The sequence below is a fragment of the Nannospalax galili genome, unplaced genomic scaffold (genome assembly GCF_000622305.1).
Source record: "Nannospalax galili isolate Female #2095 unplaced genomic scaffold, S.galili_v1.0 scaffold24, whole genome shotgun sequence".
Taxonomy (NCBI): domain Eukaryota; kingdom Metazoa; phylum Chordata; class Mammalia; order Rodentia; family Spalacidae; genus Nannospalax; species Nannospalax galili.
In genome coordinates this window covers 47,010-72,655 of record NW_008352654.1, presented here as the reverse complement: position 1 = coordinate 72,655, position 25,646 = coordinate 47,010, and the positions used below count along the sequence as shown (strand labels likewise).

General features: G+C 45.3%; 2 protein-coding genes across 7 annotated transcripts in view; one reads left to right on the top strand and one right to left on the bottom strand.

Annotated features, from left to right (window-relative positions):
* Positions 1-17,566, top strand: part of Flvcr2 (feline leukemia virus subgroup C cellular receptor family member 2) — an 87,054-nt gene extending 69,488 nt beyond the window's left edge. For both annotated transcript variants that reach the window (XM_029554392.1, XM_008849711.3), the window contains 7 exons: positions 3,447-3,514; positions 4,763-4,866; positions 9,322-9,432; positions 10,456-10,561; positions 10,685-10,796; positions 11,361-11,416; positions 15,922-17,566. In XM_029554392.1, coding sequence (XP_029410252.1) covers positions 3,447-3,514; positions 4,763-4,866; positions 9,322-9,432; positions 10,456-10,561; positions 10,685-10,796; positions 11,361-11,416; positions 15,922-15,993 — 629 coding nt within the window. In that variant the 3' untranslated portion in view covers positions 15,994-17,566. The remainder of the gene's footprint in view (positions 1-3,446; positions 3,515-4,762; positions 4,867-9,321; positions 9,433-10,455; positions 10,562-10,684; positions 10,797-11,360; positions 11,417-15,921) is intronic.
* The window catches only part of Erg28 (ergosterol biosynthesis 28 homolog), a 13,829-nt gene continuing 4,277 nt past the window's right edge, over positions 16,095-25,646 (bottom strand). For 2 of the 5 annotated variants that reach the window (XM_008849708.2, XM_029554394.1), the window contains exons 3-5: positions 24,142-24,232; positions 20,596-20,714; positions 19,739-20,478 (exon numbers count right to left, since the gene is read on the bottom strand). In XM_008849708.2, coding sequence (XP_008847930.1) covers positions 20,399-20,478; positions 20,596-20,714; positions 24,142-24,232 — 290 coding nt within the window. In that variant the 3' untranslated portion in view covers positions 19,739-20,398. Of the gene's footprint in view, positions 16,337-19,273; positions 19,526-19,614; positions 19,710-19,738; positions 20,479-20,595; positions 20,715-24,141; positions 24,233-25,646 lie in introns of those variants that run through there. The other 3 variants (XR_607843.3, XR_003846536.1, XR_607844.3) reach the window with 3 other exon arrangements.

The window sequence follows — 25,646 nt, the reverse complement described above, 5'->3', positions numbered from 1 at the left end:
TGCGTGCGTGCGTGTGTGTGTGTGTGTGTGTGTGTGTGTGTGTGTATCACCACTATCTCCTTGTGGGAATCAGAGGAAAAATTTTGAGAGTTAGGTCTCTCCTACCATGTGGATCCCAAAGATGGGCCCAGGTCATCAGGCTTGGTGGTAGGAATACCCACTCAGCCATCTTGCTGGCCCTCTTTAGGATGTCTTACTGTGTGACAACCACTGGGCTGGCAGTTGTGATAACTTTAGGTAACATGTGGCTCTACTATGGCCCTGTGCTGTTCAAGAGGCACACTGAGCCCAAACTTTTGCTTCCATGGTATGACCTGCTGGGAGAGGCTAGAACAGCAGGAAACTGGCCTGGCTTGGGGAGACCTTTGTTTTGAGTCAGCTTTCTGAAGATTTAAAACAGAATGATTAAGGTCAAGGACTCTGGAGCCAGAAGGGGCGGGTCCAGCTCCTACTCCACCACTTAAGGCCCGTGTGCTTATAGGAGTGGGAAAGCAAATTCTTATCTATTTTCATGAGAATCTGACCTTCACTTCATTCTGTATCTTGTTCTCCTGGGAACTGGATATAGGGAGTATGTCACCTACATTTCAGCTGCATTGCTTATGGTAAGAATGACCTGTGTTAAAAATGCACAGGGCAACCTCTTCATCTTTACGGTTCCCTGAATACAGTAACTCTTCTCACTGGCTCATTCCTTAATGGGACTGCACAAGCTGTGGCTAGAGAACATTACAGGCAATCATGGATCCCAGGGGGTGGTCAACCAGAGTGCTGTACTCATCATTCATACCTTAGCTGAAACCTTGGTGCTCACAGAGAACAGCATCTTGGTGCCTCTGTGGTTTGAGGTTCTGCAGGCTGCTTCCATTGATGAGCTCCCAAGGCTGCCCTGAAGCAAGCTGTGCACTCTGTCTTACAGCCTTCTCCATGAACTAAATGGAAGTATGCCTGTGGTAGTCTTGTGAGACCTGATAGGTAGTTAAAGCTAAAAAGACCCCTGGTATGCATCATGAAGTGCCTGTTTGTTTTTGTTTTGTTATTTGAGACAGGATCTTGCTATGTACTACAGGCTGGGCTTTTACTCTTAATCTTCCTACTTCAGTCTTTGAAATGCTGGGATTACTCTTGTGTGCCGCCTCACCTAGTTCTGTGTTTGTTTTTTAACTCTGTATATTTTTCTCATCTATAGAGTGGAGATGTTAACACTAACTTCTAGAGTAGTTATAAAAGTTGTAAGGTGCTTAGAGTAGAGCCTAGGACATAAGTATGTGCTGCTGTCATCACCATCATCATCATAATCATCCTTGAAGGAAGACCAGAAGCCCTTTCTCCTTTAGCTCAGTTCTAACCTTTAGCAGGTGCTAAATCACAGTGTGGCTTTGGAAAAATCATCTTATTATCTAATTTCTTCTCTCTCTCTCTCTGTTTGTATGTATTTTTATGAATATGTTCATGTGGGTGTGTTTATTTGTGCATGTGCAGAGGTCAGTGGTCAGTATCAACTGTCTTCCTCAATCGTTCCTCCACCTAAAAAAATAGTTTTATTTATTCTTTGAACTCTTCATACATTTATACAACATATTTTGAGCATCTCCTCCCTTCGGCTCTCTCTAGTGCTCACTTCCTCTTCTCTCTCCCAACTCATCTTATTATTATTTTTTTTGAAAGACATGGTCTCCTTGTAGCTCCAACTGTCCTGAACTTGCTATGTAGAGCAGGCTGGCCTCGATCTCACAGAGATCTGCCTGCCTCTACCTCTCCAGTGCTGGGATAAAAGCTGTGCACCACCATGCCCAGCATCCATCTTAATTAAAAAAAAAAGATTTTATTTTTATTTTATATGTATGAGTGTTTTGCCTGCATGTAAGTGTACCATCTGTATCATATCTAGTACCTGTGGAGGCCGGAAGAAGCCATGCATCCCCTTGAACTGGAGTTAAGGGTGGGTATTAGCTGTCATGTGGGTGCTGGGACTCGAACCCAGATTGTCTGGTAGAGTACTAAGTGCTCTTAACTGCTAAGCCATTTCTCTAGCTCCCTCATCTTAATTAAAAAATTTTTTTATTTATTGTTTTTTATGTGTGTGAGTATATCACCTGCATGTGTGTAAGTGTACGCGTGTCATGCAGTGCCTGGGGAAGTCAGAAGAGAACGTCGGATCCCCTGAAACTGGAATTACAGATGGTTGTTAGCCACCATGTGGGTGCTGGGAACCAAACCTGGGTCCTCTCTAAGAATAGCCAGTGTTCTTAACCATTGAGCCATCTCTCCAGTCCCTGATCTTCATCTTAATTTTTTGAGATAAAGTCTCTCACTGAAACCTGAAGCTCATCAATTTTGCTAGGTTGGCTGGCCAACAAGCCCTGGGGATCCCTTTATTTCTGCCCTGTCTCCCAACTCGCAACTCCCAGTTATAGATGCTCAGGGGCCATGCCCAGCTCTAAGGATCCAGGTCTTCATACTTGAGTGGTAGGTATGGTACCATCTGAGTCATCTCCCCAGCTCTCTACTCTAACAGTATTTTCTAGGAACTCCCTTATTTGTTGGATGAATTGATGAAGTAGAACACCAATTAAATGCTCTTTAGGGTATCTTCTAGTTTCACACAGATCTGCTTGACATTGAATCAGATAAGTAGGGGAGGAGTGGAGAGAGGAGAGAAACAAGCAGCAGATGTGCAGAGGGGAAAGAGTCATCAGGAGAAGGTGCAAAGTGTCCATCGCTCCTCCAGATACCACAAGTCTGGCCAAAGCCGAAGAGAGGCACATAGACAGCTCTGAACTGGGAATGGTTCTTCATAGAGCCTGTTTCCAGGACCTTTTAACTCTAAAGGGGTCAAAGGGTAATGGTGTAATGGTGTGTGGCTTCAAAAAGGTTACAATGGTTACTTTGGATTGTTTTCAAGTATTTCTTGGAGAAGTATTTCTTATAGAGTTGCCCCAGACCTCCCTGACTTTTTCCTCCTCTGAAGACATCACTCAAAATGGCAGGGTCGGGGGATGATGTATTAGTTACTTTTCTATTGCTATGATAAAACACCATGACCAAGGCAACTTGTAAAGGAAGAGTTTATTTGACTTATGTTTAAGAGCCCATCACAGTGGAGAGGCATGGCAGCAGAGACAGCAAGCAGGAGCAGGAAGCTGAGCTTTCACATCTCCAAGCATGTACAGGAGGCAGAGAGAGAAACTGGAAGTGGGGAACTTTCTAAGTCTACCCCCAATAATGTTATTCCTCCAGCAAGGCCACACTTCCTAAGCCTCCCAAAACACTGCCAACAACTGACCAAGTATTAAAAAACTTGGAGCAGATGGAGGACATTCTCATTCAAATCACCACAAATGAGGATTTCTGATCTCTGTAACCACTGTGGGAAGGTGGGAGAAATGTTAGCCACAGTCCCCAGAGAAGGCAGACCCTAATATGTTTTATTTTCCCTCCTTCAGGTCTGAATGCTGGTGCTTTTTATGCCCTATCCACGCTGCTGAATCGCATGGTCATCTTGCACTATCCGGTAAGGCAGCCCTCCAGGCATGCTGGGTTGTGAGAGAGGAAGGCTCTCAGTCTGCCTTCACAGAGGCAGGGGCAGCATTCACTCTTGGATCTAACTAGTTCTAGGCAACCTGGTATGGTAGCATGCTTATGGGATTGGGAGGGAGATGGCTCTGGGTCTCAACTCCAGCTTTGGCAGTACCAAACTGTTATTGTTATTATTATTATTTGATTTTTTTGGAGACAGGGTCTCCCTATAGTCCCAACTGGCTTGGAACTTTCTTGGCCTCGATCTCACAGAGAACTGCCTGCCTCTGCCTACCAAGTGCTGCAATTAAAGACATGCACCACTGTGCCAACTTTTCTATGTGTATGAATATTTTGTTTCTATGTATATAAGTGCACTCATGTGTGCAATGCCTGTGGAGGCCAGAAGAAGGCTGCCATATGGGTGCTGGGAACTGAACATGGGTCCTCTGCAAGCAAGAGCAGCCAGTGCTCTTAACCTCTGAGCTATCTCTCTAGCCCTAATTCTGAACTCTTATATGTTCAACTAAAGCATTTTAAAAAAATGTTTCCAGAGCCAGAACCAGTAAGGCTGGATATTGGGAAAGAGATACTAAGTGTCATGGAGTCAGTAAAGCCAAGGTTCAATCCCCTTTTGCAAGTGGATCTCATACTTGTAGGGGTGAAAGGCCATCGTGGCTAAATGCTCCAGTTTCCAGAATTTGGTAATTCTAAGTTCACATCCTAGCTCTGTATTTAATATATGCCTAGGACCTTGAAATAACAGTTTAATCTCACTGTGTCTTAGTTCCATCATCATCAAACAGGGACAGACTGACTCTTGGCCTTCTGGTGGGGAATTATGAGAATTAAACAATGATGTCAGTAGGAGCCAGGTATAGTGCTGTTTCAGTAAGTGTTCGAAACACATAGCTATTAACTTCCCATTCTTTTGGCAGTGATAGCTAAAACCATCAAAGAATGAAATATATGCATTTCAGCTGATTTTCCCATCTATGAAATGGAAATGATACATATGAATTACTAAAAGCATTAATTTTTTAAAAATCTCCTTGAAAGTGGCTATAAAAACAGAATTTGATTCATCATGTCACCCGAGCATGCAATGTCATGAATGCACAGATGAGGTGATTGAGAAGAGCAACTATTCTAGGATTTTTGTCTTATTGGGCCATCTCACTCTAGATTTTTCTAAATACTGGTCATAATTGATCCCAGTGGGCAATCTTTTTGGTTTCCCCAGGGGGAAGAAGTGAATGCTGGAAGAATTGGCCTGACCATCGTCATTGCAGGGATGTTTGGAGCTATGATCTCAGGCATCTGGCTGGATAAATCCAAAACCTATAAGTAAGTAACTCTTCTTCTTGGTTCAAGAACTGCCCCCCCAAAAGAACTGAGGTCCCATGTTTTTGGAATGACACACTCGGGCTGGAGAGATGGCTCAGTGGTTCAGAGTACTGATTGCTACTCCAGGTTTGGTTTCCAGCACCCACATGGCGACTGACAACCCTTTGTAACTCCAGTCTAGGAGATCCAGTGCCCTCTTCTGGCTCCAGGGGACTTACATGTGTGTGGTGCACACACACACACACACACACACACACAGACATATATGCAAAACACTCATATATAAATAAAAAATTTTTAAAAAGAAATGACATGCTCATTAGGAACATAGCTCAAAAGTTTTGGGGTGGAGGTCTGAGTGGTCAAGCAGGCAGTTCAAACTTTTCTTCTCTGAGTCTCAGTTTCCTCATTTACAAAGTGAAGAACATCATACTCAGTCTGTGAGATCTTGGGAAGATTGGAAACAGTAGACATAGGGGGCTGGAGAGATGGCTCGCAGTTAGGAGCACTAACTGCTCTTGCAGAGGACCCAGGTTCAATTCCCAGCACCTACATAGTGGCTATGAACCATCTTTAACTCCAGTTCCAGGGGACTCCGAAGCCCTCTTCTGACTTCTGTGGCATTGTACGACCCAGGTGCACTCACATACATGCAGGCAATACACTAATAAAATAAAAATAATAAAATATAAAAAAAAGTAGACATGCCGGTTGTGGTGGCGCACGCTTTAATCCCAGCACTTGGGAGGCAGAGGCAGGCGGATCTCAGTGAGGGTGAGTTCAAGGCCAGCCTGGTCTACATAGTGAGTTCCAGGACAGCTGGGGCTACAGGGAGACCCTGTCTCAAAAAGACCCCCCCCCAAAAAAGTAGACATGAAGGCTAGCTTTGTCCTCCTCCTCATTCCTATCTGCCAAGTAACCTTGTGGAAGAGGGGGAAGGGAGAAGTAAAAATGAATGTGAAGAAAAAAAATCTTAGCAGTTGGAAATTTTTTGGAAACCCTAAAGAGTGAAGAGAAGGTGATTCCACTGCCGTGTGCCCGTGGCTGCTCATGGACCCACAGGGCTAGCCGGGCTCTCCGTGCTTACTCCAGTCACAGTGCTATTATCTTACAGATGTTTTTATTTTGTTTGTAAATATTTTGATGTGCCTTTGACCTGAATGTCCAGTATATTTTTAAGAGCCCAGCACTATCATAAAGTTTCCATATATGCCAGCCTAATCCTGGCATATAAATACAAAGTCCTGGCACCCCACTCTGCAAAAGGTCAAGTCAGCAAAAGGGTCTGCATTTGTAAAACAACTCAAACTGACATTGGGGAGATGGCTCAATTGGTAAAGTTCCTGCTGTGGAAGATGAAGACCTGATTTTTTTTTTAATTTTTTTTAATGTGTATGAATGTATTGCCTGCATGTGTATCAGTGCACCCATGTCATGCAGTGCCTGCAGAGGTCAGAAGAGGGCATCGGATCCCCTGGAACTGGAGTTATAAATGGTTGTTAGCTGCCATGTAGGTGCTGGGAATCAAAACCAGGTCTTCTGTAAGAGCAGTCAGTGCTCTTAACCACTGAGCCATCTCTATAGCCCCAAGGATCTGATTTTGATCCCCAGAATCCATATAAAAAGTCAGACATGGTGGCACATGCTTGTCATCTTAGCCTTTGGGAGGTAGACAATCTAGCCCACTTGGTGAGCTCCAGGCTAGTGAGAGATCTGTCCCAAAAAGCAAGGTGAATGGTGCTTGAGGAACATCTGAAGTTGACCTTTGGCCTCCTGTGCACATATGTACATATGTATATGCACCTATACATGTATACCTGAAACCTCTACACAAACACATACATGAAAGAAAGAAAGAAAGAAAAAGAAAGGGGGGGGAGAGAGAGAGAGACAGAGAGAGAGAGAGACAGAGAGAGACAGGCTGGTAACCAAGCTAGGCATCAGCTCATAGTTGTCCTTTGGCCTCCTGTGCACATATGTACATATGTATATGCACCTATACATGTATACCTGAAACCTCTACACAAACACATACATGAAAGAAAGAAAGAAAGAAAAAGAAAGGGGGGGGAGAGAGAGAGAGACAGAGAGAGAGAGAGACAGAGAGAGACAGGCTGGTAACCAAGCTAGGCATCAGCTCATTGGTCAGCCACCTTGGAGAAAACGCTCCAGAGAACAGACAGCTGGAGAACAGACCTCAACCTATCCCCAACCCAAACCCACATGCTGGGAATTGAACTCAGGGCCTGTGCATGCTAGGCAAGCATTTAGTACAGAGCTACACTGCCAGCTCTGTCCCTTTCCCTCTGGTTGTGACTGTGCATTGCTCCCCATGCATAGGGTGCTTAGTGGATACTGGCTGGTGGGGCAGCTGCCAGGATTGTCTGTACTGGGCCAGGCAGCATTCCAAGCTGCTTTGTCAAGGCCTCCAAAGTTCCCAGTTTCTGGAGGCGACAGACAGACAGTGGCAGACCTGTTTTCTGCCACACAACCCACTTCTGTGAGTCTCAGGGAAAAACAGGTCTCACTTTAGCTGGCCTAGTCAAAGGCCAGTTGAGGCTGCTTTCAGGGATGTGGCTGGCCAGGCTTACCACGATGAGGAGCCTGGTTCAGCTTAATTACTTCTGGAGAAGCTTGGCTGCCATCTTGTCTCTGCATCTGTTAGTTGCTTATTTCAGCTGGGGCACTGAGGGCTGGCCACCCCCAGACCAATGGGCAGCAGTGTCCCTTCTTCCAGGGCCTGCCCTGCAGCAGGAGAAGGGAGGGATTGGAATGTTGGCTGGGCTGGGACGTGGGCAGCCAGATGACTCAGATGAATTAGAAAATGTAGTAAAGGCCTGGGAAAACTTGCTCAGCCCTCTTCAGAAGCTAGACTGGCCAGTTCTGCTATGACTCTATGTCCAGAACCAGCCATCAGCCAGTTCTTTTCTTCCTCAAACTCCTGGATTTGTCCACTTTGGTTTGGAGGCTGAAAACTGGGGTTGCAGTCTGTTTACTTCAGGGTGGAACCAGGAATAGTTTTTCTAAAGTAGTCAGTCTATGAGAATAGAGCTACAGTTACACAAACATGGCAAAAAAAAGTTTAATATTTGTTGAGTTGTGGAATCACCGAGAAAGACTCTTCTTCATGACACTGCTTTCTGTAGGGAGGTGGGGTTGGAGAGGGCAGAGCAGGGTGAAGGAAGGAGGCTCCTGGTTCTCAGTACCAGGTGGGAATGGCATCCTCTGGAAACTGTGGCCTTGACCTCTTCCAAAAATGCAACTGCACAGTAGATTATTATTCCTGTTTGTAGCCTGAGACAGTGCTAAGATTCCCAAAGCCAGCACTGGGTTCAAATTCCCCCTCTACATTTATTCAGTTAGCAAATGGAAAAATAACTGACCTCTGTATTCTTCATTGATAAAATTAGGAAGAGCCAGAGATTTTTTACAGGATCTTTGTAAAGGTTAAGTTTCAACTATAAACACTTGTAAAGTGTTGAACAGAATCTTGTATCCAATAAAAGTGTTAGTTCGATGTACCAGTGTGCCTGCTGGTATCCCACCATGTTCCTCGCTTCAGGGGAGACACATGACGGCTTTGAGCTGTCATCATCTGAACCCTGATACAGAAGGGTGGAAGGGTATGCTAAGCCTGTACCCTACAGGGAGTGTACAGGGAGCATAGTACAGGTCTGTCTACACGAATCAGGGCCACAGCAGAGTCCTGGGTGGCCAATACCAGGAAGGGAGTGTGCGGAGGGGCACGTCAGGAGTGAGTCTGACATTGAACCCAGCACAAAGAGAAAAACAGCAGGGAGTCTGCAGCAGCTTTTCCCTTTGGCTTTGGAGTGAAGCACTTAGCCCAGGGTTGGAGAGTGTTCTCTCACAGTTCCACTGACTGGAGCAGAGAGGTGCAAATTTAAGAGGAAAAGCTGCTCGGCTACACAGGTGACCACAGGAAGTAAGTAACTTAGCGATACCAGAGCTTTGAAAAGTTGGACCACTGCTCAGCATTGCCACGGGGTCTTGGAGTAAAGCTAACAAACAGAACTGAAAGTTGTAAGGTGGTCTTGACCACAACTGCCTTGACTATGGCTAGTTTGTCTTCTTAATCACCCCATCTCCTTTTCTTTTTTGGTGGGAGACAGAAGGAAAGGGCTGTGCTATTCCCACCTGGGATAGAACATGACAGGTTAGGGGCAGCTTATGGAAGGGGCTATGTAGGAAGACACATAACAAGATGGCTCCATTTTGACCTAGTTTTACCCTTTCTAACATTGATCATGGTGTGATTAAATAATTATTTAATTATTGGCTTAGTGTTCCTCTCCTGCATGGACAGATGGTTCTACGAAAGCAGATGTGCCAGCTGGACATAGAGCACATGCTAGCAGATCCTTGTGGAATGAAGATGAATGATAAATGCTGTTAAAGTAGGAATATGTGACTCAACGTCTTTGTATCTTCTCATAGGGAGACAACCCTGGTGGTGTACATCATGACTCTGGTGGGCATGGTAGTATATACATATACCTTGAACCTGCAACGCCTGTGGGTAGTGTTCATCACTGCTGGTACACTGGGGTAAGTTCACCTCTGACCTGTTTAATTAGAAAACACATCCTGTGGTTCCTAGAGTGATCAGTAGCCTAAGATACAGTGCACAGCCCTTTTGTTGGCTCCTTGCTGGCCTCAGGAGATGTGGAAAAGGTGCCAAGGGGTTAATTCTTGTAAGCACATTAGATAGCCAGGCTGTCCTGTTGGACTAGAATGAAGCATGAATTATGCCCTTTAAGACTTCTGGGGTAATGGGGAATGCATAGTGTCTCTTGGCTTTGCTTAGGTCAACATGGAATCATAGAAAGTACCCAGGGCTGAGAATCTTAAGTTCTGGGTCCAGGTCTCAGTTCTGTTGTCAATTACTGTTAGACCACAGCCCTGTCTCCTAATGCTTGAGCTTTGGTCTCCTCATCTGAAACTGAAGGTAAGTGTGGCCTACCTTGTAGGGCTGCTGGAAGGAATGAGACAGACTATGATGTGAAGATGCAGAGAAGCAAGGTGCAGATGGAAGAAGTTAGAACTGGCATTTTCAGACCTGTTTCATGAGAAAACACACAGAGAATAGCCCTTCTGCAGGCTGAGCCCTACCGCACAGTTACTTTCCTTCAGGCAGAATGAGTGTGCTAGGGCCTCTCAGTCTTTCTCAGATGGCTCTTCTCTGAGGGAAATGAGGACTCCAAGCTCCTCTTCCAGAGCCATGGAGATGCTTCCAAGTACCCAGAGATGTCTCCTTCCTTCCAACCCAGGGCCTGTGGATGCAGGACACATATGCTCAGCTGAAAGTGAAACATACCAAGCACTCTTGCCCTTCCATAAATGCTGACCTGTCATTGCGGCTGGAGGGAAACACATGGAGGGCCTTAGAGGCCCACTGCATACAAGGCCTTCGAGTCTACAGAGATCTCCCTTCTTTGGTAGAACATCTTAGAAAATGGACAGTTAACATGATGGGAATAGAAAAGCAGGAGAGGGAATCTAGGGTAAAAGATGGTACCCATTCTTGTTCTGGAAGCTCTTCATCACTTTGCTCTCTGATCTGGACTTTAGCTTCTTCATGACGGGCTATCTTCCCCTGGGATTTGAGTTTGCTGTGGAGCTCACGTACCCAGAATCAGAAGGCATGTCATCTGGTCTCCTTAATGTGTCTGCACAGGTAGGGCCCTATTTTCTCTTGGTTTTCTGCTTGTTTATGCTTGCGTTGCAATATGGCAGCTCAGTACTCCCCATGGCCTAGTTGATTAAGCCCTTGTTTCCAGTCTTCCTTATATATTTCCAGGTATTTGGGATCATTTTCACCATCTCCCAAGGCCAGATTATTGACAACTATGGAACCATGCCTGGGAACATCTTCCTATGTGTGTTCCTTGCCCTTGGAGCAGCCCTCACTGGTGAGTGGGAGACCTGAGAGCAACCCAAGGCTCAGGCTGCTCATGGACAAGGGTGTTGGTCGTTTGACACCTGCCTTGACTGATGAAGCCATGGGAAGTTCACATGTGGGGAAGAGACAGGAGAGCTTGATAGGACATCTGTTTGGGGTGGGGCAGTTGCATGGTTTGGTGGAATGAGCATGGGCTTTGGTATCAGACCAATGTTGACTTCTATAGCCTCTGATCTTGAGCAAGTGGATGAAGCTCTGGGGGCCTCACTTTCCTAATTTGTAAAGTAAGGATTGCTGGTGATGGTTAGAGCAAAGTGTGTAAAGTTCCTAGCAAGTATAAAAGCCCCTTGAGTTAAGGCAAGTGTCATTACTGGCTTCTGCCTATCAGGAACAGCAGTGATCCCAGACTTTTGGGGGGGTTGGGTATTGGGTCCAGCTCCATCTTGACACTCTAAAGTAGGATTGGGGTATCTCTGTGACCTTTAGGAAAATGAGGATTCCTTCGCTTGAATGAACTTGACCAATGGACTTGCTTGATGACTCTACCTTTGACATGTTTCCTTTTTTATCTCAGCTTTCATTAAGGCAGATCTCCGGAGACAGAAGGCAAACAAGGATACTCCTGAGACTGTAAGTATGTGGGACCTAGTGGAGACAGGATCTGGGTTCTGAGCTTGTGATAAGAATGTGGTGACATTGGTGGGGCTGAGAGAAGCTCCCAGAGGAATGGGTTTTTGTGGTGGCTGAGACCAGCTCTCGTCTCATAAATGTGGCCTCCAGATAGTTTCCTCAGTTGGGCATTCTACTCTTCCTCAGGCTCTTTTTCCAATTTCTACCCTCCTCCTATTGTAGTCCCCAGAGCATTGTCACTATTATCATAAACTGCTAAGCAGCATCAACCTTTGAGGTCCTGGACCAAGTCCTGAGTTCCTGGCTGCACTGTTAGCAACTTGGAATCAGTGGCTAGAGCGAGAACATAGGAGCCTGGCTTGACCACTCTGTCATGGTAGTGGTGACAGCCTCTTGGGCAGCATTATGGGAGATGGAGCCAATAGTTTGCCAGTAGGATTCTAAAAGAACAAGTTAAGAAGCAGGAGCTGATGGCAGGAGAAGGGGGACCAGGAGTATGCTCTACAACAGAAAAGCATTTCACATCTGCCCTAATCAGTTGGCAACAACTTTAATCAAAATGCTAGGATCAATTCTGAGTGAGAGGCTGGGCATGTTCAGTGGCAGAGTGCTTGCTTAGCATGCGTGGGATCTTAGTTCAATCCCCAGCATAGAAGAGGGGGATTCAAATGAGGATGAGGAGCCAAAGTAGGATATTCCTTACAGACACAGATAGACAAACAGGCATACCATCAGACTCATTACAGAAGTAATATATAGTTTTTGTAGGAAAATGAAAAAGACACAGCAAATGTACAAGTTTTAAAAAATCACTCTGTAGGGGCTGGAGAGATGGTTCAGTGGTTAAGAATATTTGCTGTTTTTCCAGAGTACCTGGGTTTGATTCCCAGCACCTACATGGTGGCTAACAACCATCTGTAACTCTAGTTCCAGGGGCTCTGACACCCTCTTCTGGCCTCTGCAAGCTTTGCACAACATGGGTGCACTTACATACACAGAGGAAAAACACTAATACACATAAAAATATTGCCAGGCATGCCTTTAGTCCCAGCACTCAGGAGGCAGAGGCAGGTGGATCTCTGTGAGTTTAAGCCCAGCCTGGTCCACATAGTGAGTTCCAGACAGCGAGACCCTGTCTCAAAAAGACAAAAAATAATAAATAAATAAATAAGTAAGTAAGTAAATAAATAAGTAAATAAATAAATAAATAAATAAATAAATGAGTCACTAAAGTGACACTTTGTATTCAGGTCCACTCTTCCTTAATGTAATTCTGTAGCTGTCGACCGCCTATTCCTCACCCAGACCCCTTTCAGTAAAGATCTTTCATACTCCCAGTAACATCCTCTGTGACAGGGGAATAAAGAACTTTCACTAAGGAAGGGAACATATTTGTGGTATTTTTGCCTGATTTCTAAGTAGTTCCCCCTTTTAGACATTATATTATTTTGTAGTCCCAGCCAATATGAAATTTGTTTTGGGGTACCTCTTGTTTTGGTTTTTGTTCTTTTTTTGAGTCAGGGTCTTACTATGTACCTGTGGCTGGCCTGGAGCTCACTATATAGCACAGGCTGGCCTCAAACTGACAGTAATCCTCTGCTTCAGCTTCCTGAGTGCTGAGAATATAGGCATGAGTTACTATGCTTGGCTTTTTTTGTTGTTATTTAAAAATAGCCTCTATTATGTCAGGTGTGGTGACGCACACCTTTGATCCCAGCATTCAGAAGGCAGAGGCAGGCAGATCTCTATGAGTTCAAGGTCAGCCTGGTCTACATAGTGAATTTCAGGGCAGCTGGGGCTACAGAGAGACCCTGTCTCAAAAAGACCAAAAAAACAAAACAAAACAAAACAAAAATAGCCTCTATGCTCCTTACTGCAGCACTTACTAGTCTTCTGCAGCATACCTTTCATGACTTCACAATGCTCTATTATATGGGCAAGGCATAATTTAACAGGTTTCTGTTTGGAGATTAAGGTACTTTTTAATTGTTTAAGCAATATTGTGGCTGGTTAGCTCACATGGTTCAAATGTGGTGCTAATAAATAGTTTAGGGTCTGATATGGTAGAAGCTGGGTTGCTGTGTTTATAAGAATGCAGTATTTCCTTGAGGACATGGATCAGCTCTCATGAACATTTTTAAAGATTTTGTATGTTGCTAACTTTTCTAAAAAGATGTGGCCAATTCTATCAGTGTGTGTGTTGTTCCAATAGTGTACAGGAGTGCCAATACTGCACATTTATCATTTTGAAAAATGTTTGCCAATTTTCTAAGGCCAAACCAATTTTCTGCAGGAGATGGCTTTGAGCATTTAAGGATATGTGCTGGTAGACAGATGAGACTCTTCAGTTCTCTACTCTGTGTATTTTGATTACCATGTTCTAGAGTCGGCAGGCAGCAGGTAGCAAGGAGGAGGAGCCTCGAATAAAGCATTCCCTGGGAGGAGGGAAAGCCTCTAGATAGGACTGATTGTTCCCTAGACCAGTGTGAGGAGCAAAGGCCACTGTGGACACAGCCTTCCATTGTGGACACAGGCTTTTCACTGTGGATATAGGCTTCCACTGTGTTGTGTTTATATAAGGAGACACAATGATTTAGGACACTATTGCCAACAAGTATATGATGTCTGGAAGAAAGTATCTGTGCTAAAATAGGATGGACTTTTGGCAAAAAAAAATTAATTTGGAATGTGATGTATTGTGTCAAGTGGCACGTGAGTTTTCTGTGTCTAAGTTGGCAGATATAGACAAACATACAAATTGCCTTTCATATAGTGTCCCAGAGAGTAGCACTCCTGTCCATTTCCCAGGGTTATAATCTATGGTATACATGTATGTTTCATTTTCTACTCTGCATGTTTGCTTAATATAGATAGGGGCTAGAGAGACGGCTCAGTGGTTAAGAGCGTGCACTTCTCATAGAGGACCTGAATTTGGTTCCCAGCACCCATATCAGGTAGCTCACCATTGCTTGTAACTCCAGCTCTGGGAGATCTGAGCCCTCTTCTGGCCTCTGTGGGCACCTGTGATGCATATATGTACTCTCACATAGACACAATCACACATACTTTAAAAAACAGATAAGCTTCCCACCCAGTTACTCTCTACCTTAATCTCATGTCCACAGATAACACATATTTCCATCTTGTTTACTTTTTAATTGCAGTACTTTCCTCTTTTTGAAGCCAGATCCTTGTGTACTTGTCAATCAAGTGGCGTTCTTGGCCCAGTCTCCTTGAGTACAGGATATTGCAACAGGAAGCAGGAACAGGGGCCCTGTGTTCTGGAATGGTGCTCACCTTCTTGTATGCCTGGATAACTTGCTGTTTCTGGACCTCACCAGTATCTGCAGCTACTTGGCATTAAGCAGGGGGTGGGGATGGTCCAGAGTCATTCTGGGGTTGATACCAGCAGGGAAGCTATAGCTGTCCTTCCTCTGGAGCCCTGACCATTATATACCCCATGGCAGCCAATGTAACTTAGAGGCCTGAAGACAAACACACTGTTACAGCCCAGTGAGGACAGGGCATACAACAGGTCCACTCTATCTGCTTTTTCTATACGTTAGTGAGATTTACAGTTTAGGTCAAAAGAGAACCTCTAGGACAGGATGAGTGACTTGACCTTGACTATGAAACTTTTTTGGTTTGGGTTTCCATTTTCCTTCCAGCACTTAGACAGTAGCTGTGCCTTTGGAGGAGGCAGGCGTGTGTGCATGTGTCTCAGAGGGAGGTCAGCTGTGAGTCGTCTGAATGAAAGCTCCCATGACTGGGGTGGACTGGGCGCCAAAAGGCCATCAAGATTAGGAAGGCTGAGTTATTACAGCCATGGTCCTTGCCATGGGTGTGACTGAAGCACTCCTAGGGATAAAAGCACCATTTTCTAGCTGGTGCTGGCTTCTGGCTTGGTCCTGAAGCACTCCTCCGGGCCTTGAGCGCTGTTGGCTCTGTAGTGCTATGTTCAGGTCCTCTTGCTAATTAGAAGATAGCAAAATGCAGTATGTCCCAAGGATCCCACAGGAGAATTTCCAGGCTATATTTAATCCCAAGCCTACCTAACAAGTATAAGCTGGAGATTTCCCGTAAATGAACTCCATGCCATCTTTCAAGGGAGTCAAGTCCAAACTGGTTTGGTGTTTTTTCTTATGGGGAACATACAGAACATACAGAACTTGGGGGTTACCTCCAACTGGGGGCAGCTGGAAAGACTGAGGTGCCACACATCTGGAACTGGGAACACCTAGTTGATGGTAGGGGGAGGTGAGTTTTGTGCTGTCGGAACAGGAAGCTGGCTTTGTCTGAGGAGCGCTGATGGTGAAGGCCTGTGTTTGGGGAATGCACTCAGGGCAGACTGGGTGCTTGTTTGCTTCTTCCTTTTGTTTGCTCTTGGGGACAGTGGGTAGCCTCTGGCTCTTGCACTCACACTGATTAGAGTCATGGGCAGGTAGCTGCTTTGGCAGGGAGGAAGAGACTTGAGTATTTTAACCATAGCTTGCTTTGCCTTCTAGAAAGTCCAGGAGGAGGAAGAGGAGAGCAATACCAGCAAGGTGCCCACCGCCGTGTCGGAGGCTCATCTCTGAGAGGTGGCGGTGACTCAGGGAACACACACTCAGCTCTCGGTTACCATTATATACCTCTGCCAGCACCAGCATCTCCAGGGAGAAACGTTTGGAGGGAAGCAGCTGGAATATGAGACTTGCATGGCAGTGCTTATGTCCTGGAACCTACCCAAGAACCTGGATGGTTCAGCTGGGGGAAGTGTCACCTTTCTCCAGATGCAGACTGGATTCCTGCCCTTTCCCCATTAGGTCACGGGGCTGGTGTTGGGAGAGGCTGGTGGAGGGTATTGGAGTCCTTTCTTGCTTGGTCTCTTGCCCTCTCTCATCCCTTTCTTTTCTTGTGGAGAATGCTTGCAAAATTATCCTAAGAAAGTTTATTCAGGATATTAACTTTTTCTAATGTCTCAAGACCCTCCCACATGAAGCCCAGTTCGTATTAAGAAGGGGCAAGCTGCTCTGTCTGAGGGTCCTTCTTGGGTCATGATGAAGGAGCACTGTGGGAACAGCCTCCATCAGACCCCCATCAGTCTGCCAGGGCAACTCTGTCAAGACTCTTGGCCTTAGCTCTTCTGGCCTAGGCTGCAGTCTCTCTTCAGACCCTCTTTCCCAAGAATGATGAGACCAAACACCATTAAACCAGATAAAATGTTTGTTGTGGCCATGAAGGAGAAACTGACTGGAGAGGGCTTACTGCCTAGGTGTGACAGTGCTTGGATGTATGTAGAGCTCCATATTGGAGAACCGGTAGCTTGAGTTGGGATGGGAGGGTGCTTTGCTACAAAGTGGTGCTTGCCCAAACTTTGATGTGGCCCAGGCCATTGAGTGTGCCTTTATCTGGACACTGTACTGGGAGACCCAGCAAACAGCCCAGCTGCTCCTGGCTCTAACCTTTACTGAAAACCAGTGTCTCTTATTCCACTCTGATACCCAAGGCTGTTTCTGAGGTGACAGCAGAAGGGAAGTTGGCTCTTGAACATTGCATCTGTTTCAAACGCATCTCGTGTATATTGGGGACATAGCTGCACAATCAAACCCTCTCCCCGACCCCTGCTAGCAATACTCTACCAAATATTTTAAATTTAAAAGGGTTCCTTTTAAATCAGTCCCAGCTGACCTTCCCCACCCAGCCTGCTAACTGTATTCATGGGCTTTATAGTGTCTCCTCCAAGTAAGGGAAACTGAAACTTTTTCCTGTGTTTGGAGAACTCTGGCCATGACCATCATGCTGCCTGGCTTTAGCCATGGCCTTGGCCTCAGCACAGCAGAGCAGTCTGGACTATCTACAGTATTGTGTGCTGGGCTATTGCCAGAGGGGAGACTGCTTGTGTGTATACAGACCTGAGTAGTCCATGAGAGGAAAACACTGTGTGGGGGAGTTTTGGGATGAAAGGGAGATGTGCCTTCCTGTTTGTCAGGAGAAAGGTGTTTATTCTTCAACTGCTCAAAATCAGTAATATGTTTACTGAATTGATTTATTTAAAAAAATAATTTGTATTTCCTGTTTGTAATACCAGGTATTTTTAAGGTAATAAAGATGCTCAAAGTGGTCTGCCTGGTCATTTGGCAAGGCAGAGCACCTTTTGGTGTTCATACATTCAGCGTATTGTCTGGGATGTGTGAGAAGGCTGGTGAGGGGGTGGGCTTAAGGCCAGAAGAGCAGCATCTGTGTTCTTTGTTGACAAGGGTGTAACATCCTGTTGGGTTTTGAAGAGACTTTAAAGGTTCCTGACTGCCTACATAGATGTAATTCAATGGCCAACCCGTGACCCTGACTTTTCCCTACTGCGCACATGCTGGAATGTACCTGTTCCCACCAGCAGGCCCACTGTTGTCTTTGGCTCTGCCTCAAAGGGCAGCAGAAGTGTTTGATCACCCCAGACCCACACCAGCTTGCTCTGGCCAATGTCCATAGCTTAGTTCCGGTACTGGCAGGTCTGCTTTGGTGACTGTCCTCCTTCCTGCCACTCCTCCCCACTGGGTTCTGCTCACATCTGCGACAACGGTACGCTGTTCTCATTCCTGCACTGAGATGTACACTGTGCCTGTGGCATTTAGGCACTATATTTATTGGCTCAATGGAGACAGTGATTCCATTTTAAGTCTTTAGGGAAGGGAGTGGGCCTGACGCTGAGGTCTGACATTCATAGTATTTGCTAAATGCTGTACCTGCATTTAGTAGCTTCTGGACTTAAATGGCATCATATGGGGCTGGAGAGATGGCTCAGTGGTTAAGAGCACTGACTGCTCTTGCAGAGTACCCGGGTTCAATTCCCAGCACCCACATGGGAGCTACAAACCATCCTTAACTCCAGTTCCAGGGGAATCCAAAGCCCTCTTCTGACCTCCGTGGCATTGCATGACATGGGTACACTCACATAAATGCAGGTAATACACTCATACACATAAAATAAAAAAAAATTCAAAAATGTATAAAAAATGGCAATCATATATGTATGACATATGCTTAGGGGAGCCATACCGTCTTACACATTCACTCATTCCCTTCCGAGGCGGTCTCCACAAGGGACCTACATGCAAATGTTAACTCAGCAAGGTCATTGATTTTCTTACTGCCTTCTTACAATAGCAGGTGGGCAAGGATAATTCTTACCATTGAGCTATTTTTCTATAGTGTAGTAGGGACGTAAGTCCTGGAATTGCTGCATTCTTTTGGCACCATAAAGGAAACCAGCCCAAGGAGGAAACCACACTGGGGAGGGGGCTGAGCTGAAAGAACAGCAGTGACAGGGAGCTGGAGTCCAGCTAAACCACCCCTGAAGCCCATGATCCTAACCTTTTGGCCAACCATGTTATCTTTACTGTTTAAAGGCACTTAAAGTAGATTTTTGTTCCCTTCGCCTAAAGCGCTGATGGAGACTCCTCAATGTATTTAAATAAAAACAAAGCATCCTCTACATCCTTACAGGCTATACTTCCCCTCTGATCTCCATCTTTCACACCCTAACTCTTACCCTACTGCAGTTACATGCATCTTAATTTCTTCAGCAAGGTGGTTCCTACCTGCCAGCTGCTGCTCCTTCTGCCCTAAATGCCTGCTTTACATCTGAAGCCATCTGAGTGTTAGCTGAAATCCTCCAGCTCAGGGAAACCTTTCTGATCTATTCAGCATCTTCTCTACCCATCCTGATCAAAATTCCTTGTTTTCTATAGAATTCTTCTGTCTGGAGTTCTTCCTTAGCTGGCTTATGGAACCTGTTACCTTGGCTACCTGAGGCAGCAAAGGCAATATCTGTGTGGTTCATGTCTCCATCCTGAGTGTCTGGCATGGAGAAGTACTCACTGGTATTTGTTGACATGAGAGACATGCTGAGTATACAGTATGTGGCCCAGCAATGAAGGCCTCCAGGCAGTGTACAGGAGATGAATATCTACTCTGAAGCATGATCCTGGTGTCTGGGGGCTTCTTTTCATGGCTAGGCAGCTGTTTCTCCTAGGTTGCTTCATTCTACTTTCTGTATCTGTTCTCAAGACTGTTTCTTCTTTAGGAAGAAAATGGGAAAGGGCCATGACTGTTGAGCTGTGAACTTAGAATCTTGAAGATAAGGAAGAGAAAGAATTGGCATCAAGAACACAAGAGGCACGAGTAAGAGACAAAAAGGAGCTGGAGGCAGCTGGGCTCACCTGGGTCTTTGTCCTGTTCACTACCGTAGACACGAAGAAGCCAAAAGCTATCACTTTCTTTTCCTGGGCCTGGGGGCAGGAGGTGGGGTGGGGCTCTTAGGAGAGATCAAAGTATAAAGACTGATCAGAATAGAGGGTTTTCTATTTAATACAAAATTCATTACACAAATACAGATGACCAGAAGGTCTAAAAACAGCCCAGACCCTTCCAACACTCATCCACCTGTAGACAAGAGAGGAGCCACGGTCCTGCTCACACGGAAGGGAGCCCTTCTCAGAAGAACTGCCTGTCCGTTGGATGGTTCAGAGTCTTGGGTCCAGCAGCAGAGAGGAGCCCAGTGTGTGTGGACAACCCCTTGAAGCAGCCCTTGGTCACAGCTGCTCTGGGTGGGCAGCAGCTTGAAGTTTCACAGTTCTCATGTTCTCACCACACAAGTCAAATCAAGGAATGGAAAAGAAAACAAAACAGAAGACTGGAAAGGAGGCCTGAAGGAGGATGCTGCAGCTGTGGGGAGGACACATGGTTCTGAGGGCTCCTTGACTTGGAAGGAGTCACAGAACATTGTCAAAATTACTTTAAATCATACATATATGATACATAATTTTTCTATACGAATATCTTAAAATATTAAAAAATGTTAAAAAACCCCAAAAGCTTAAGATGCTGAAATTGGATGAAAGAACTAAGGCTAGAGCCAAGAAGAAGCAATGGAAGGGCAGAGGATGAAGAATGAAAATGGCAAAGGGGGAAGGTGATGACTTCTTAGAGGTGGCAAGGCTGGACTCAGTTTCTCTTCTTCTGTCTGGATACTGGTTTGGCTTCTAGGTACCGGAGCCCGACTAGCATACCCAGGATTGAGAAACCTTAAACACACAGAAAAGATGGGTGATGGGCATAAAAACAGCACCTCAGAACTCTAGCACATCTATTCTCTGCACAGTCCCACTGCTGCAGGGGGTCTAGGGTAGCTGGGTGCTTACTTGCCACCATCAGGGGTGCCAGAACACCAACTGTAGGAGCTGCAGTTCCAAATACAAACAACTCTGAGAGGAAGTGTCCCAGGGCAAGGAGGAATGTCCACAGTGTGATGTGATAGAGCCTACAAGGGAGCAGACAGAAATGGAAACCGAAGTTACTGCTTGTTTGGTGGACAAAGAATTGCAGATGGTGTCATTTGACCCGAAATGTGTAATAGGACTCTGGCTTAGGAGAAAGCACACTTTTTCCTCAGAAATACCTGGTTATTCACTCACATCACTTTCTTCTCTCCTAGAGCAAAATTGAAACATTTTAAGGCTAATCTGAAAGGAGAATGGTCTGAGCAGCCACCAGTGGGCCTCTTAAGTCTTAGTAAGGTAGAGAACCCAGCTCTAGTAGAGTCTAGATGGCAGTCCTAAGTAGTGCAGTAATTCTGGACCAAGCACACTTACTACTCCATTTGTGCAAATGGGTAGATAGCAGGTATCTGGCTATGGGCCAGCCAGTGCTCATCTGATATAACCAAAAAATGGGTGTCCTGACTGGGGAATTAGTAGTAAGATGTCTCTGGGACTTTCAGATGCTTGTGTAGCACAGGTCTAAAACTGTGGTCTGATGGAGGACAAGGAAACAATTCCACAGGAAGAGAACTCGCTCCTTAGTTTTGACTATTATGTGGAGGAGACAGGGTGCTGGCTGGCTGACCACTTGGATTGCAGGTATCTCTTTAAAAAAAAAAAAAAAAAACTATGCAATTGAGCTGGAGAGATGGCTCAGTGGTTAAGAACACTGGTTGTTCTTGCAGAAGATAGGTTCGAATCCCAGCACCCACATGGCAGCTAACAACTGTCCATAACTCCAGTTCCAGGGGATTCGACAGCCTCTTCTGTCCTCCGGAGGCATTGTACAACACAGGTGCACTTACCTACATGCATACACATGAAACCAAAAAAAAAAAAAAAAGAAATTAAAGAGAAAATTAGGACATATTTCAAGTATATATATAATAAACTATAACAAAATACAATATACCCAAGACTGCTCTATTAATCTTAACACTTGGACTTTTCTGTTTCAGATTTTTCTTTTCTTTTTTGAGGTTCTAGGGATCAAATATTTGCCTCTGAGCTAGATTCTCCCATTGGATACTTCTAACAGATAAAGTATTACAAAGAAAATTCACAGAGCAGTGAAACCATCTCTGCACTCTTACACTACCCTGACATCCTTCTCCCTGCCCTTTCCAAAAGCAGCCTGTATCTTTTTTAAAAAATATTTTATTATTTTTTTTATGTGTATGCATGTATTGCCTGCATGTAGGTAAGTGCACCCATGCCATGCAATGCCCACGGAGGACAGAAGAGGCCGTCGCATTCCCTGGAACTGGAGTTACGGACAGTTGTTAGCTGCCATTAGCTGGGATTCAAACCCGGGTCTTCTGCAAGAACAGCAAGTATTCTTAACTGCTGAGCCATCTCTCTAGCCCCCTAGAACAGTCAGTGTTCTTAACCGCTGTGCTATCTCTACAGCCCTCATGGAACCCATATCTTAAATTTTTTTTTTTTTTTGTTGTTGTTGTTGTTGGTTTTTTTGGCCTTTTTGAGACAGGGTCTCCCTGTAGCCCCAGCTGGCCTGGAACTCACTATGTAGACCAGGCTGGCCTTGAACTCACAGAGATCCACCTGCCTCTGCCTCCCAGGTGCTGGGATTAAAGGCGTGCACCACCACACCCAGCTTAAATTTCGTTTTTATCATTCTACTGCAGGTTATTACACGCAAGTGTGTGTGTGTGTATGTGTGTGTGTGTGTGTGTGTGTGTGTGTGTGTGTGTGTGTGTGTGTGTGTTGATTTTGAGTTTCCACTTATGGAGGGATAAGATCAGGGTGCATGTCAGAAGTCCATGGATCAAAGTCCTAAGCTAGAAAAGACTGGAAATACCCAGTCAGCTTTGTAGCTGTTCTGGGTTGGAAGAGGGGAAAAGTGAATAGATAACAGGTAAGGATCAGTATGAATTGTTTTTGGTCACTCCAAAAGCACAGCAAACAGAAACCACATTCTTTATAACTATTAGCAATTCTTCACCATGGTGAAAGTCTTCTTTCCAGTCACCCTGAGAGGCAGAACAACTAACTATTATCATTTTATAGCTGAAGAGACCAAGGTACAGAGCAAGTAAACAATGAACCATAAAGTCAGTTGCCCACAACACTGGGGGCAGCATGAGTTTTTCTTGTTTTCATTCTTGACCCCAGGTAGTTTCCACTAAACCACATTGCTTCTAAGAATATGTGTTCAATCTAGGACATGTAAACCAGTTTCTAGAATAAAAAATTTTAAAAATAAAGTTGGAAAGATCAAAGGGCTAATAGTCTTCCTTCAAATCCCACTTGAGTCAGTCTTCCACAGTTTCAATTAATTGGGTTTTTAATATTTGGCTCGCAAGATTAGTAATGAAAATCATTACCCTCCAGGGCTGCTAAGAGGAGACCGAGACAAGGTCATGTAGGTGTAGGTTCCTGGTTAAAAAAAACCTCCATGAATATTATTGCCTCCTCTGTTCTCCAGATGCTGAGGGATGGACAAGATAAAAACATTTCAGTGTGAGGTTGGCCTTTTGACAGTCTCACCCAGTGGACTGAGCAGTGGCTGCTTCCAACCTAGATTGTGATGACTGCAGAGAAGAAAGCTTGAGCCCCCTCCAGTGGCCAGAACTAGGTATGGCATGGTCAGGACAAAGGGGCTAGGAGGCCTGCACCTGCCAATGCTTGGCAACATCCAGGGTCTCTTTCACCCTTACCTACTGACCTCCTCATGAGCCCCCATCAATTTACCTGTGGGTTTCTTCATGGATTTCTGTTCTGCTTAAAGAGGAATGTGAGAAAAGGTATGTATGGGGCTGGAGGGTAGTGTAGCTCACCAGTGGAGCATTTGTGGGCTACGTTCAAAGTCCTGGATTTGATCCCTAACAATGTAAACTGAAACAACACAAAACCTCTGAAGCTAAACAGAGCACACCACTCTACTTTTTTTTTTTTTTTTTTTGAGATAGGGTTTCCCTGTAGCCCCAACTGGCCTGGAACTTGCTATGTAGACCAGGCTGGCCTCGAACTCACAGAGATCTGCCTGCCTCTGCCTCCCAAGTGCTGGGATTAAAGGCGTGAGCCACCACACCCGGTCTCACACTCAACTTTTTTAGTAGGAGAAAGGCAGACCCGGTCTCACACTCAACTTTTTTAGTAGGAGAAAGGCTGATTTTTTTTTTTTTTAGTAAAGAAGTAAAAGGGTACCAAGGTCTGGGCTATACTGTAGCCCAGATGGGTTACACTGTATTCTCTAGAGGTGAATCCTGGCAGACCACTGGATAATGACAATGCCGTTTGCTAAGACCTGTTAGGCATTTGTGTATTTAAGGCCTGGAAGGAACAGCCCAACAGGCCTTTCAATTTTCTACCCTAGGCTAAGATAGTAAAGTGATTTAACATTTCTAACAGCAGGACAGTGAGCCTGATTCCCAACAAAAGGCCAAGGCCCCTCCTTCTGTTACATACGTCTTGTTGTGGATATCAATGGCACACAGGCAGCGAATCACTGAGGAGAGCAGTGTCCATATCCCAAAGGTACGAGCTTGGAGACCATTCACTGTGTAATGGAAAAAGCAAGAGTGTTGAGAAGGGGAGGGTGAGGCGAACTTCCCCCAGAACTCTTCCTTCTTTCCAGGTGGTTCACAGCAGGTTGCTGAGTCTGACTCCCTGGCCCAGTGGCTAGGCAGCGTGGAAGCTCTGATGCTACCCCTGGAGAATGGGATGGAAGGAATTCTGAAAGCTCTGTGGATCCTCTTCAGATGCCTACAGTTGGGAACTGAACCCAGGTCCTCTGCAAAGGCAGCCAGTGTTTTGAACTGCTGAGCCATCTCTCCAACCCCTCAGGCTACATTCTTTAAAAACCAAGTTGATGGCTTTTCTAATGAAAAGACTGGACACATTTCTCTAGTGTGAGATGCTCAGATGGAGTCCTTCTCCAGGCCTAACCAGTTGAGGGTCAAGTGAAATTCTCCATCTACAGGCTCTTCTGGAGCCTACTGGACCAGCACACACCCTCCAGCAAGACACATGCCCTGTGTGCTTCTCTGTCTCAACTTTAAATTCAAAGGGTCACACCAGAGAGCTTCTAAATTTCTGTGCATCTATACAGAGTTCCATGACTACTTGTGGGCAGCATTTGAGGGTTAAAAAATATATACTCTTTCAGGTTCTTGACTCCTATTATAGTTGAACTTTGTCCAAAATAAGCCTCAGCCTACTTAATTTCATTTCTACCTAGATGTTGCAGAGAAATGAGCTAGGTCAGAGCCTGAATCTGGGTTATAAATGTGACACAGAATCAACCGTCAGCTGCTGTCAATCAGTGCTGTAGCTCCAAGTACCCCCAAGCCAACGAGGTGAAGCACTAGCTGCAGAATACCCTCTTCTTAGTGAAGCGACGTGGCAAGAGGAAAGGCTCTACCACGAGCTCGAGATCTACCTTGGAGATGAATTTGGAGGGACTTGGGGTATCCACTTAGGGACTACATCACAGTTTGGGAAGACCTTGGATGAGTAACTGGTCACCCATCACATGGACTATAAACCTTGTGTACCATGCTCTTATTTCTGGTGAGGGGCTCTAAGATATAGTGAAGGCACACATGCCCTGTGTGCTTCTCTGTCTCAACTTTAAATTCAAAGGGTCACACCAGAGAGCTTCTAAATTTCTGTGCATCTATACAGAGTTCCATGACTACTTGTGGGCAGCATTTGAGGGTTAAAAAATATATACTCTTTCAGGTTCTTGACTCCTATTATAGTTGAACTTTGTCCAAAATAAGCCTCAGCCTACTTAATTTCATTTCTACCTAGATGTTGCAGAGAAATGAGCTAGGTCAGAGCCTGAATCTGGGTTATAAATGTGACACAGAATCAACCGTCAGCTGCTGTCAATCAGTGCTGTAGCTCCAAGTACCCCCAAGCCAACGAGGTGAAGCACTAGCTGCAGAATACCCTCTTCTTAGTGAAGC